Source organism: Callospermophilus lateralis, unplaced genomic scaffold (assembly GCF_048772815.1).
Source record: "Callospermophilus lateralis isolate mCalLat2 unplaced genomic scaffold, mCalLat2.hap1 Scaffold_805, whole genome shotgun sequence".
Classification (NCBI taxonomy): domain Eukaryota; kingdom Metazoa; phylum Chordata; class Mammalia; order Rodentia; family Sciuridae; genus Callospermophilus; species Callospermophilus lateralis.
The window spans coordinates 429,480-444,500 of NW_027516097.1; the positions used below are offsets into that span (position 1 = coordinate 429,480).

The window sequence follows — 15,021 nt, forward strand, 5'->3', positions numbered from 1 at the left end:
CAAATAGGATTACTTGGGGCTGGGATATAGCCCAGTTGGTAGAGTGCTTGCCTTATATGCACCAGGCCCTGGGTTCAATCCCCAGCACCACACAAAAACAAACAAACAAACAAACAAATAAATAAATAAATAAATAAATAAATAAATAAATAGGATTACTTGAACCATGAGTAAGTAGAAGTCTGTAGTACAGCATGTAACATGCAGTAGGCTCGTGCCCTTTCTTCTTTAATCAGAAACCTTTCTGGGGGAAAAAAAAGAAAAGAAAAGAAAGAAAGAAAACTCTTTGGAGCCTCCTTTTCAAGATGCAACTTGAACTGACCATATTCCAACAACACAAAGTACCTGTTTTTTATAAGATTTTTTTTTAAGGTGAAGTGAACTATAGTATGTGTAGAGCTGAAGTGAGTCAGAGACACCTGTGAAGACAGGTCAGTCAAGGTGGTTTGCTTTCACTTTACAGATGTGAGACCCAAGATTCCACCCTGGTACCAGTATGGTAAGAACCACCTTGGCATTTCTCAAATTTCTAATTATAAACTATCTAGGTGCTATTATATACCTTTATTATATTATCACCTTCCTCCAATTGAGCCTCTCTCTTCTCATGTATATCTAGAGCTAATTTGTTCAAATTAATAAGTCAATAATTAATTGAATAATTAATAATTAAAGTCATTAAATATGATTGAAGACTAATATCATAACTTAATTCCATTTTTAAGACACATGATTTTAAAATATCCTCCACCCTTGAACTTTGAATACTAGTATAAGTTTCTTATATGATGTAGAACAAAAAAGTAAATTATGTATTTATTTATATGTGTCCATGTCTGTGATTGTGTTTCTGTGTGTGCATATGTCCTGACCAGATTACAAATTTGATGTCAATCATGTATATTATAACTTTCAACAGATTTGGCACCATTTGCAGGTTTATTTTTCTTTCAGATGCGCCCTGGCTCTTTTATCAGGATGCAGAGTACCTTTTTCATACCTATGCCTCTGAGTGGTCTGCCTTTGAGTTTGTCTGTGGCTGGCTGCGCAGTGATCTTCTCACAATTCATTCTGCACATGAGCAAGAATTCATCCACAGCAAAATAAGAGCGGTACTTGAATATAATTCACCTTGAGAATTTCTCATTAGCACCTTCTTCTGTCCTTGTACAGGATTTTTTTTTTTAATTTGACTTCAGACATTCATTTAAATTTCAGTAAAAGCCATGGATTTTTGAGAATTGTTTTTCTTCCAGTTATAGAGATTAAGAGAAAATACTAGAGAGATTTACTATGTTGCTTAATCATTTCACATCTCATTATTTATTAGCAACGTTAGTGAATAAGTAAAGTTTATTGTTTTGTAAGTGCACTGATTATTTAAAACATTTATTGAGAGCTCTCTAGGAACTAAGATTCCATCAGTGATTAAAACTGACCAAAATTCCTTCCTTTATGGAGTTTATAATCTAGTCTGGGATGAGAGATCATAATCAATACAAGTAAACAGAATTACATAATACATTAGAAAAGCATAAGTGGATAAATGCAATGAAGGAAAATATAGCTCAAATGAAGGATGAGGAATGCCTGATTGGGTGGAGGGATGACAGTTCTGATGTTTCAAATCTTACATGAATATATGACTTTTAAATTTGTAAAGATTCAACATATAGAAAATTACAATTTTCAGTTTCCACTTAAGATAAAAGACCAGCCTGAATCTTTTGAGGAACTAGGAACATACAAGACCTGACCTGATAAACAATAAAATAAACTGCCAAGGAATAGCATAGTCTTCAGTGCATGTCTACAGTTAAGATTTTCTAAGTTATCAAGCATGTTCCAGGCACTGTGAGATTTGTCACAAAAAATGACACAAAAATGTAGGAGACAGTCTCAGTTTTCAAAGAAGCTGGAGATACACACACACACACACACACACACACACACACACAATACACACACAATATATATATATATGTAAATATATATATACACATATATACTTCAAAACATCATGTTACACATGATAAATATATATACTTGATCTGCCAATTTTTTTCAGAATTATAAAATAAGATGCTAAAAATGAGAATGCAGAAAGTAAATTGGCAGCTCTAAGGAGGAAAAAATCTCCCTCCTAACTTCCCCTGAGAAAACTTTGAAAGCAAAGCCAGTCATTTTTTTAAATTTAACCATATTTCATAATCTCTCCAACTCTTTTAATAATCTTTTCATGTCTTTGTAAATTGATGGTTAAAATGAAGCATGAACATATAGGAAAATATCTTTTCCCACAGTTCATGGAAATTTTCCATTTCTTTATCCTTTGCGTTACACATACAGCCAGCAAGACACAGGCAAGTTGGGACTTCTGCCTCCTTATGATGGAAAAGCCAAGAAACAGAGATTAGGTGACAACCACTCCGTCCCACATAGACTCAGTAGCAGAACAACCCCTACTGCCAGCACCCTCCCACTATTGGATCATATGCTATTTTGCCACCTCTTTACTGCTACAAATGGAACACTCCAACCAAAACTGTCATTCATGTTCAATATCAACACATCACATACCACAATGTCAGAAAATTCATTTTTTTTCTTTAGCCAGATACCAGACTCTGGCTGTAGGTGGTGATAACAGGAAATCAGGTGAATGGCTGAAAACCTGTCTACCACATGCAAAGTACACGTTCCAAAAGGAGCTATGATTTTGCAATACTTACTGAACAGAGCCAGGCACTGGGCTAAGTACTAACATCTAATTCCACTTAATCTTTCCAAAAGCCGTCTGTGGAAAGTCTATTATTAGTATATTTTACAGATGAGGAAGCTAAGACTCAGAATAAACTAAGCAACTTGGACACATAGCAACTAAACCAAGGCATTTGGAAAGGAACCCAGATCTTTTAAAAACCCTACACTATGCTGCCTGTGACAGCAGACAGCAGGTTCAGGGTGAATAAAAGCACAATATCTACACTATATTAAAATGCTCATTATAAAATCCCTTCCCAAAGGTGGCTGTCAGCTATGTCTCAGATGTGAACAGTGAAGGGCTTCTTTCCAACAGAGCTGACCTCTTCTTGGTATTTCTGTAGGTTGTCCCTCTTCGTCTTGCCTCTTAATTCATCTCCTAATTTGGGGGAGGTAGGAAGACAGTGGAGATAGCAAAGTTAATACCTCCCGTAGAAGAGAATATAAGGCTCCATGGGTTTAGCAGTTTGAGAAGTGACAGCCAATGCCATAATGTAGTTGAAGACTCGGATCTAACCTTGCAGCGCCTTATTCAGCAAAACTGTAACCCTACCTATGCCTGTGGGAATATAGAGGGCCCTGTCAGTGTTATAGGTGACCTGCCCTTATGGGTATAGCCTTCTGTGCCACAAAAGAAAATTATTGGAAGATACACATTGTGGAGACTAAGAAAGGAGAATGAGGACTGTCTCTGTCCATTTGGGCTATTATAACAAAATACCATAGCCTGAAGGAGGGGAACTCACAGACAGCAAAATTTTATTTCTCACATTCCTGGAGACTGGGAGTCTAAGATCCAGGCACTGACAAATAAAGTGTCTTAGGAGGACCTGCTTCCTGTACAAAGACAGCTGTCTTCTCACTGTGTCCTTACATGACAGAAGGGATGAGTTCACTCTCTGAGGTCCCTTTTAAAAGGGCACTAATCCCATTCATAAATACTTCACCCTTGCTACCTAATCACCTTCCCAAAGGCCCTTGGGGATTAGGCTTAAAACCTGTAAATCTGGGTGAACACAAACATTCAGCCTATAGCAGAGGCCAAGGGAAAGAGTATCAAATTAGAAAAATTAAAGTTGTAAATTTCCAAGCAATTAGTGAAGGTGATGGTGGTATTAATGGTATCTGTTAATGTATAAGTAAGAAATCCCATAACTAAGAATGTCCTACTGCAATGGGTCAATCTAGGAGAAATTATTTTATTCAAGAATGAAGAGCCAAACTCATAGAGGTCATGCCACTTGCTTCTGTGGCACATCCATCTTATAAATGTAGGAAAAACTGTCATAAATAACTAAATGCTTTTTAAAAATTGTGAATGTGTTTTATATAGCTTCCCTCCCTATGAATAGTTATTATTAGAATAGCAAAGAAAAAAAGGTTTAGTTGGAGTATAAAAGAATTATGTACCGAAAACCTGGATACAATTTTTAAAATCTGAAGGAAAAAAAAATTTTTAACAAAATCTTTCCATCTTGTGGAAGAAATTAGCCAGTGCTTTCTCCCTGAAGTTTTGAATAATAGAAGGCCACAGACACCATCAGAGTGAATTCTGAGTATTTCTTTGTTGAGTATTCTTGATAATTAGATAATGCCTTAGGTAAAAAGCACTTAAGAGTTGTTAGATATGAACACCTATCATCAGTTCACTTAGCTGTATTATATTTTATATTATTAACACAAAATTCACATTTTTATATTATATTACACAATATTTGCATTTCAAAATGAAAACAACTTATTACCATTATTTTTTTTATTTTTTTAGTTGTTGATAGATCTTTATTTATTTTTATTTATTTATATGTGGTGCTGAGAATTGAACCCAGTGTTTCACACGTGCCAGCCAAGTGAGCTACTGCTGAGCCCCAGCCCCTATTATCATTATTTTTATATTTTATTTCTAAATACCTACAAATATATATCAAATCCATTAGTCCTCCTCCAAAATATAATTTTAAGCCCTTAAGGTAACTTGGTTTTTGCCATTTTCTATGGAAATGTTTTAAAAGGTGACAGGCTGTTCCTCTTTATATAGTTTAGTAAATTAAATATATTGACTGTTGTATTTTATATCTTTTTGGTAAGCTCTTCCCATATGATGTTACCTAGGTACAACAAAACACAATTGATTTTATAAAATTCATGATCATATCACATTTATTAATAATGTTTCTATTGTTGTGATCTTGTACCTAAGCTAAAATGCAAAAGATCCATTTTTCACAGGGATTTTTCTGTCTGGGTATCTTCTAGCTTGTCCTGTGAAGCTTTGTGCCTTATCACAACAGGTCATGATGGGCTATGTGGGAGATGACTGTACCATAATTGAGGCGGTAATCAATATGCCTCTTAAGATGCAATAGTTACCATTTCCCTTTAGAGATCCTTAATTGGGGGAGTGAACAATCAGGCCATGATTTGCACTATCGTGGCACAGGAGTCCTCTTTAGATGGAATGAAATTGTTGTGGTTCTCCCACTAAGTTCCCAGGCAGTCTCAATGGACCCATTCCCAAGTCTGACAATGAGAATCTAAATTCAGCATGTAGGAACATGTCCACGAAACGACACCTCAGGGATCCAAAATTACAATTGTTCCACCTTGCATTATTCTCAAATTGCTGATGTGGCAGACAGCCACACTGTTTAAGGAGTAAGAATACCTGTTTACAAACTGGAATGTTAGCAAGCTATTAGGTTTTGTTGTATGATGACCTGAAATTCATGTGGAAATATAATAGATCTTAAAATTTATTTCCATCTTTACAAAAGTAACGAGTGCAGACTTAAATATATATGTCTTCAAATTAACAGATTTTAGCATAGAAAATTAAGTTCCAATTCAACACAAACATACGATTCATACATCATAAAAAATACTGACTCAGAGATCTCAGAGAAACTCCCTCCTTCTCTCTTATGGATAAAGAAGAAATTATAATTCCCTAGGTCATGAGTCCATTATTACATCAGCTGTAATGTGTGTTTATGTGTGCATACACACATGCATGTAGATTATATTTCAACTTTATACTTTTTGTGCTTAAGACTGAAGGATTACAACTGGTATAAAATTAATAAAACATATAAAGATAATTTTCTACTTGTCAGACACTGGAATTCTGTAGTATTCTTTTGTCCTGTATTCTATCTCTCTATTTGAATGCTATTACTGTTTAAAGCTTAACAATCAGACTAACACCTAAAATTCAAAATCTTTATTCTATTGATGTCTTTGTATCTTGAATTGTTTTTCAAATAAATGTGACATCTGCAATGAACTTCTATAATTCACTGAGAGGAAAACAACACTAATTTTTTAGTCAGAAAAAGAATCCATCTTCTATTTTACTTTTTAAAAACTCTTTAAATCCCTTTTACAGAGTTAGAAAATTTAGTTTCCATGTTGTATGGAACTAAAGTGATTTCAGTATTTGATTCCAATTTTCCTTCATAATGAAGGGAGAATATTTTAGAATAATAAAGTTTCAGGCTTTCTCAAGATCCTAGGCCTTAGTTCTTCTTTCTTAGATAATTGGGTGAAGTATTCAAGATTAGAAAGCTATTAGCCACAACTCCATTAATCTTAATGGTGAAAAGGGAAAACAAGGAGAATAAATGCTGACAGTTTCTTTATTTTATTTTATTTTTGTTGTTGTTGTTGTTTTCAATAGCTATCAAAGTATGGTGCAAATTGGTGGATTGGACTTCAAGAAGAAAGAGCCAATGATGAATTTCAGTATGAACCTAGATTAATTTGCACTTAATTTTGTTTGACAAGTTTTATGTAAAAAATAATTAGACTATATTTTAGCAATCAATTTGTTAAACAACCTTCAAACATTATCTTTAACTTATAAATTTTCATTTCCCTAGACAACGACATATTTTCTGAAGTCTACACCCATGAAACCATTACCCCATTCTGTGCCATAAACATATTCACACCTTAAAAAGTTTTGTCTTGCCCTATTTCTTTGCTTATTTTTGTGATAAGAACAGTTAAAATAAAATCTACCCTCTTAGAAAATATTTATGTGATACAATATTGTTAACTATAAGTGCTTTGCTGTATAATAGTATTTTTCTGAGTTTCACAAAATATTATACCTTTAATCCATGCCCCAGAACTCCAGAATGGTGTTAAGAGTTAATACTGTTTAAAGCTTAATGATACTTAAAGATGTAAAATGAAAGGCCCTTAAAGTTTTTAATTTTCCTGCAGTTGGAGAGATGGATCACCAATAACATACCAGAATTGGGACAAAGAAAGTGAAAGATCTGTGAATAATCAGAGCCAGAGATTTGGCTTCATTTCTTCCATAACAGGTTATTGTATTTATTCTTGATTCAGTTTATACTACAGACTTTTCTGGAGGCTTGAAATCTCCTTTTTTATTATATCAGTTCAGTGAGGAGTTTGGTGACTTTTCCGTTGACTGTGTTTAATGTCATAATCTTAAGGCTTAATGACATTCCTTCCATTTAATCCATGTACTTGTGTCCTTGAAAATAATGTACATCTAGATAAGTTCCTCCTCATGAGCCAAAACAGCACCAAAAATGGGCCCATTGAGACTGCTAAAAAAAAAGTGCCTGACAAATCTGTTTTCTCTATGAAATTTTAATGTAGAACCATGTTTTTTCTATTTCTTGTATCCAATCTAAAGATATTCAGAACTTGAACCTCTATGAAATTTACTTCTATTTTCCCTAGCAAACATTTTGATTCAATTCGGCATTCTTTTGCTTTTTTTTTCTTTTCTTTAAATACCTGGCATTGACTAAGCCTGCTTTGTGAGAGCAAGGGTTTACAAATTGGGTTTAAAAGCACACTGATGCTGAAGTCTGCTTTATTTTCATCAGCACAGAGCTTTTGGGGTTGCTTGTCCACTGTCTCCTCCCACACTTTCTAATTAAAGATCACAATATCCTGGAATCTAACAGATTCATAACTAACCTGGGACCCATGTCAGGAGAGGGAAAGCAAACCTGAGTGGGAGGGCCTCTGCAGAGAGTTAGGAAAAGAAAACAACAGTGTGGTTAATCAGCTTGCTTTTGCCAGCAGGTGTCACAATAGCCTACAGAAAAGGGCTATTTTTTTGAGTCTGGGAAACAAGCAGCTCATCTGCATTGAAAATAGCATTCCAGCCCCTACTTTAAAGCCAGCATCTTTTTGGCTCATATTTCTGATACTAGACTCCTGAACTTTCCCTTACAATTTTCATGCATTCTGCCCTATTCTGGAATTTATTACTTGAATGCTAATGAAATGCACTCTATATTCTGAAAACAACTCTTCTACAATTAAAATCAGTTTTCAGGAAGCTAAGGACTTGAGGATGTATCTTGCAGTGGACATGTTTATATGAGTCTGATTTTGTGAAGGGTCAATACTAGAGAACTACTAATTTCTTAGAAGTTCCTAAATTAATTTTTCTAAATTATTATACAGGTTGAGCACCCTTACAGGTAATGCTTGGGACCAGAAGTATTTAAGATTTCAGGGTTTTATGGATTTGGGTTATTTGAATAGGTTATGCCAGGTGAACATCCCTAAATCAAAATTCTGAAATCTGAAATTCTTCAAAATCTGAAACTTATTGAGCATTATTGCAGTGCTTAAAAAGTTTGAGATTTCAGATTTTTGGATTGAGGATGTTCAACCTGAATTTTCTAAAAATAATAATAATAAAGTGGAAATGATCATCTGTTGTTTTGGAACCTTTTTTCTGATCATTGAAGCTATATATCTGGAAACAAAAATATTACTCTATTAATATTATTCCACCCAAGTCAAATATTCTTAGAACTTTAATCAATTCTGGGATTTTAGTTGAGTTACTTTCATTTACTTATTTATTTATTTTTTGCATTAAAAATTTACATTCTTAAGAATTACTGATTTAGCACCTTTCCCAGATAGCTGGTGTCACTACAGTCAGTAATTAAATTTAATTTCATTTCTATATTTAAAGTAATAAATTTTGGAAAACCATAGCAGTTGCATAGCATGGAGGATACCTACAAAGAGTCACCACTGTTTCTGAGCCACTTCTAACCCACTCTCTCCTCCAGGACTCTGGGGCAGTGCAGACTGTTCAGTCTCTATGCCTAGCATTTGTAAGCGAACCAAGTTTTGGACCATTGAGAAGAAGAAAGAGATACCAAAAGAACATGGAACGTGTCCCAAAGGATGGCTATATTTTAACTCTAAGGTAAAATTGTTTTCAATGAGCTGCCTCTGTTGTAGCTTTTCACTTTAGAAAGTATTCAAAAAGTTGGGGTGACTTTAAAAAGCCATGAGTTATCCATCAGATCTAGACTGCTTTTGTCCAAGTTTCAAGAGATTGGAGAAGTTCTCCACATAGGAACAGATCTTTTGCAACTAAAAAGACTTTGACAAAAACAGTCTTGACACCACTCCTCATTGTATGCTCAGTTTGGTTCTTATTTTTGGCAGAGCCCTTCACTGTATTGAATGTTTCTTCAGGTGCGATGCATGTTTGTGCATGTGTGGTGTGTGTATTGTGTGTGCAAGTATGTATGTGTGCATATGCAGTGTGTATGTGTGTGCAAATGTATGTGTGCACATGTGCCTGCTCGCTTATGTGTCTAGGCTCTGCTCTAAATGAGCTGTGAACTCCAGAGGACCCAGACTTGGTCTTCTCCTTTTGTGTCTTCCCTGCCTGGAATCAGCAAAGAGCTCTATGCACCTGCAAATTGATGAACTAATAACTTAGCTTGGTCAATGTCATCTTGAGCCTCATAAAGCTGATGCTTCCATGCAGAATTGAATTTAAGAAAAAAAAAATCGCCAGTGGGGATATTGTAAACCAGATTTATTATTTCTGATACTGCCTTCAATTAAGGCCTAGACTTTCCTTCCACTCCTTATGTTTTGTAATAAAAAAACTTTATAGGCCTTAGGTGGAAGTAATTAAAATGCATCCCAAATTTTAACTGTTTAACTCCTAGAGAATTATAAAACCTAAACTGTGTCATAATTTTATATGCTAATATGGAATTGGTCTTCAATTGTGGACAGCCAATTTTCAATCTGAGTGTTCCGTTATGTTGGCAGGGCATTTTCTCCTTCTTTGTGATTTTCCTCTCATTGTTAATACATGAAATGAAGTCACTTGGATTTTCTACACAATTATTGAGCGCCCTCTATATATTTGACACTGACTTAATTTTAATTTTTTTTATTCTGTGGTAAAATACATATAACACCAAATTTGCCATTTTAAAACCAGTAAACAGTTCACTGGTGTTAAGTACGTTCACATTGTTGTGCAAGGAATCTCCAAATTCTTTTGATCCTGTAGAACTGAAACTCTACACCCATTAAACAATAACTTCCTATTCTTTTTCCCCACACCACCCTGGCCCCAGACAACCACCATTCTGCTCTATAATCTATAGATTTGACCATTTTAGATACCTCACATAAGTGGAAGCATACAATATTTGTTTCGTAACTTGCATATTTCACTTAGCATAATGTCTTCAAGTTTTGTTCATGCTGTAACATGTGACACAATTTCCTTACTTTTTAAGTCTGGATAATATTCCATTGTATGTAAATACCACATTTTGTTTATCCATTCATCATCCATTGGTAGACATTTAGGTTCCTTCCAACTGACTTTGTTGAATGATTTCATATGCATTTCTCCTTCCTATTGAACTTTTAAAAGATACAGAATTACTATTAAAAATTTGCATATTGAATAATTGTGTTACCTTTCTAAACACTCACAGTAAACAGGCATTAGACTGAAAATCAACCTCACATTTTCTGTCCTGAATCTGGCAGTCCTACTCTTTCCTACACCATAACATCATGTTACACATGATAAATATATATACTTGATCTGCCAATTTTTTTCAGAATTATAAAATAAGATGCTAAAAATGAGAATGCAGTAAGTAAATTGGCAGCTCTAAGGAGGAAAAAATCTCCCTCCTAACTTCCCCTGAGAAAACTTTGAAAGCAAAGCCAGTCATTTTTTTAAATTTAACCATATTTCATAATCTCTCCAACTCTTTTAATAATCTTTTCATGTCTTTGTAAATTGATGGTTAAAATGAAGCATGAACATATAGGAAAATATCTTTTCCCACAGTTCATGGAAATTTCCATTTCTTTATCCTTTGCGTTACACATGTGTAATAACAGTGCATGGAAATAAGGTTTACACACACACACAAAAAAAAACTTTTTGAAAAAAAGAAGAGATTAGCACTGTAATATATATATATCTGCCCCTCTGGGCATTTTGGCTTGCCAGTATTTTTCTATCTTTTCCCAAGAGTATGCAAGTTTTTAACATAACTGCACACATTGTCAGGAAAATTAAGCAGGTTCATGTCTGTTGAAAAACATTTGCTTCAGACATTGTGACTTGTGCTTTTTGGAAACATGCTGGAAAAGAGGGTCCTCAGGAAGAAAAAGCAAAAAGGGGGGGGATTTTTCCATATTCAGCACAATTTAAGGGGTTTGTTTAAAGATGAACTAAATGGGTTCTACCTTTCCTCAGCCATCTGAGCACTTCTTGTCTTTAAGAAAAATTGGGCTTGGACTTGGAGACTAGGTAATTACTGTGTCCTCTCAAGTCTATTTCCAATTCTATCTTCTCTGAGAAGTAATTCATGATCTTCCTTTTCCATTTGGAACTCTTGAACATTTCCTTGCTCCCTTTTCCATATTTTTAGAACTGGAAGGGGCCTTAAATTTGGTTTGGCCCAACTTTCTAATTCAGCATATGTGAAAGCAAAACTTCAAACATCCCGGGTTTTCCATAAGCCACTTGATAGACTGGAGGGCCTGGGTTTACAGATCATGTCTCCTGTGTTCTCTCCACTGCACAGTGCCACCTTCCCAACCTCATCATTGCTGACACATCTGATAGACATGTGGGTATTCTCTTCAACTTAAGTAACCACAGCAGAGATGCTTACAATTTGAAAGTGCTGCCCTACTTTCTTAAAATACTTATCCTCACTCAATATGAGTTTTTCTTTTTAATCCGGATATTCATATATCAGAAATGTTCACAGTGAGATACATTTCTATCCATGAGTCTAATTCTTAAGCATTTCTCTGTTTCATAAATATGAACTGAATATATTTGCCTAGGTTCTAGACTTTTATTTTAATAAAGCACTTTAAAGCCAAATACATCATGATGATATTAATTTCCAAAGAGAAGCTTTTATGAACTCTTCTACTACAATCAGAAATTATTTTCTGAACTACACTACAGCTTTCAGCTTTTATGATGAAGCGGTTAGCAAAGGTTGAAGATGTGCTGAAGAGGCACTATATTCTCTCCATGACCCCCACAGTGCTTTGTTAATTTCCATTATGATCTTTCTGCCTGCTTTTCTTTTGGTTTAACCTGTTAACATGTTTTATTGTCAATGTGCCCATTATTAGCAAAGATTGGTTCAGAGTCCCTTGCAAAAGATAATATAATAATAGTCAATTAGCAAGACCTTTTTATTTTCTGAACATCTTATTATAAATCCTGTATGCTCTTCCTTGTTAACTCCATCTAGCAGAACCATTCATATCTTTCAAAGCCTAGCCAAGTTTATGACAGAATCAGAAGAGTTCTTACTCACACCTGTCGGTTGTTGTATATATATTTACTCTTGCCACTATTCCATACCACCTGCATGAAGATGCAAAATAGATTGATAACCAAAAAAAATAGTCCATGTGGGAATTATGGCAGAGATGAGCAGGGATTTTGCTATGTGTTTTTTCTGACCAAGAAGAACTGTCACCATACAAGCTTGTCACATAGTTTGAAAATAAAGTTGGAGGAATTTCAAAAACTATAGCTTAGTATGGTAGTAATAGTAGTCTGTCTTTGATACAATTACAATATTATTATTAAGCTAATGTCAGCACAAGACAATTGTAATCAATTATAACAGTAAACATGAAGTTCTGGAATTAAAAGTTATTATACAAAATATCCAGTTAGACTATGCACCAGACATATAATTTTATGTGATGTAATTATAATTCTAAAGTTCTAAAAATTTTTATATGAAATAGTGTTTTAGGATAAATAGTCACTGAACAAATTTTAGAAGTGTAAGCCTATAATAGGCATGAACATATCATTTAATTCATCTTTCTCTGTCTTGGGAAAGGACTTTATCTAAATGTATCTTAATAAAACTTTTCTCTTAAAAAAAAGAAGAGGAAAAAAGGATCATGCCTTTTCTTAGAAGAATGTTAGTATTCTTCATTAAGAAATAAAAATGGATCCAGCAGTCTCACTTCTGAGTTTTTACCCAAAAGATCTGAAATTAGTTTGTCAAAGAGATATCTGCAATCCCATGTTCACCAAAGAATTTTTTACAAAGTCAAGTAATAGACAACCTAAGTGTCCACTAAGTGATGAATGGATAATGAAAATGTGGTATATACATACAATAAGAATACCACTTATGCTTAGAAAAGAAGGGAATTCTGTTATTTGAAACAACATGGATAGAATTGGAGGACATTACACTAAGTGAAATAAGTCTGGGATAGATAAATACCACACATTTTCAGTTGCTATGTGGTTTTTCCTGACCAAGAAGAATTGTTGTCATACAAGCTTTTTTACTGTGAAATCTAAACTAAACAAACTAATTGAAGAAGAGGGTAGAATTTGGGCTATAGAGGCTGTGAATGGAGAAGGTGGGGAAATGATGGTCAAAGGGTACAAAGTCTCAGGAGTTTATGTTTTCTCCATGAAATCTATCACACAGTATAGTTCAAAGCTATTGAGAGTAAACATCATGTTGCTACCACAAAAAAAATATTTGAGATGATGAATAGCAATTAGCTTGATTTAATTATTGCACATTATATAATAAATCATAACATTACTTTGTACATCATAAACATACACAATTAAAATTGTTGATTTACAATAAATTTTTTAAGTTAAAAAAGTTTTCTTTTTAATTATTTAAAAATTGTAATCCATATATGGATAAAAAATTTTTTTTGAAGCATACAGTTCTGATTTTAAGATCTCAGTTGGCCTTTGGGGAGTGTTGGTTCTGTGTGACATCTTCACACATGCATAATCACAGTTTGTTTATATCCATTCTCCCTCTTGCCCCCTCCCTCAATGTTTTTCTCATATTAGTCAAAAAGATAGGAATTCTTTTATTATTTGGGAAATAATTCACTTTGTAGGGATTTTTTTTCAATGCCTGCAGTATTTTATTACTTGCTGTACATCTTTATAACCCTCTGCATTTGGAGAGTGAAGAATGCAAAATCATAAAGATTGTGGAGCCAGCAGCACAGGGAGCTTGTTAAGCCTACTGTACTCAGCTGTCTGGACCTGCTGATTCCATCCCACCTTCCCAGCCAGCTCCACAATGTGGAGATGTTGCCCTATGAAACCTTTTCCATTGCCACAGCCCAGCAGGTTGCAGATGAGGAATAGGGAATATTACATGCAATAACACATATCGCATCAAGATGTGACTTTGCTGTTGCTAATTTGGGTCTTGGCTCTAACAGGAACATTAAACTCCAGCCTTTTCTCCTAATCAATTCTGCTTCACTAAATTTGCTTCACTAAATATTGGTTTTCACAGGTGGCTTTAACAAACTACTGCAAACTTGGTGTTGGCTTAAAACAACAGAAATCTACTCTCTTAAAGTTTTAGAGGACTAAAGTGTCTGCCTGAATGTGCTTCCCCAAAGGATCTAGAGAAGAATCCTTCCTTGCCTATTCCACCTTCTGGTGGCCTCAGGGGATCCCTTCTAGTGGCTGTATCGCTTCAATCTCTGTTTCGTTGACTTTCCTTTCCCATCTTAGATAGGTTGAATTGACAAGGCTTATATACTTCATGGTGCACAGCAAGATGTTTTGATGTAAGTTGTGAAGTCATTAGCACAATCAATTTCATATTCATTACCTCAAAAAGTTATTTTTATGGTGAAAACACTAAGATATACTCATGTAGCCAATGCCACATATTCAATACATTATTCTTAATATAGTTCTCATGTTGTACATTAGGTCTCCAGAGCTTATCTTATAACTGAAAATTTAAACCCTTGAACCCAGATTCCATTTCCATAGTCCCCTCCCCTCAGCTCTAGGCAACCACTTTTCTACTCCGTTTCTATGAATCTGTATTGAAATGAGATCATGCAGTATTTGTGTATGTCTGACTTCTTTCACTTAGCACAATGACCTCCAGGTTCATCCGTGTTGTC

The 15,021-nt window shown here is 34.5% G+C and overlaps 1 protein-coding gene across 1 annotated transcript in view; it reads left to right on the forward strand.

Moving 5' to 3' along the window:
- Positions 1 to 14,239, forward strand: part of LOC143389820 (secretory phospholipase A2 receptor-like) — a 61,953-nt gene extending 47,714 nt beyond the window's left edge. Inside the window, 6 exon segments of the mRNA XM_076842609.2 lie at positions 464 to 499; positions 955 to 1,112; positions 6,440 to 6,504; positions 6,991 to 7,094; positions 8,844 to 8,983; positions 14,165 to 14,239. Coding sequence (XP_076698724.1) covers positions 464 to 499; positions 955 to 1,112; positions 6,440 to 6,504; positions 6,991 to 7,094; positions 8,844 to 8,983; positions 14,165 to 14,239 — 578 coding nt within the window.
- Positions 14,240 to 15,021: the final 782 nt, after the last annotated feature.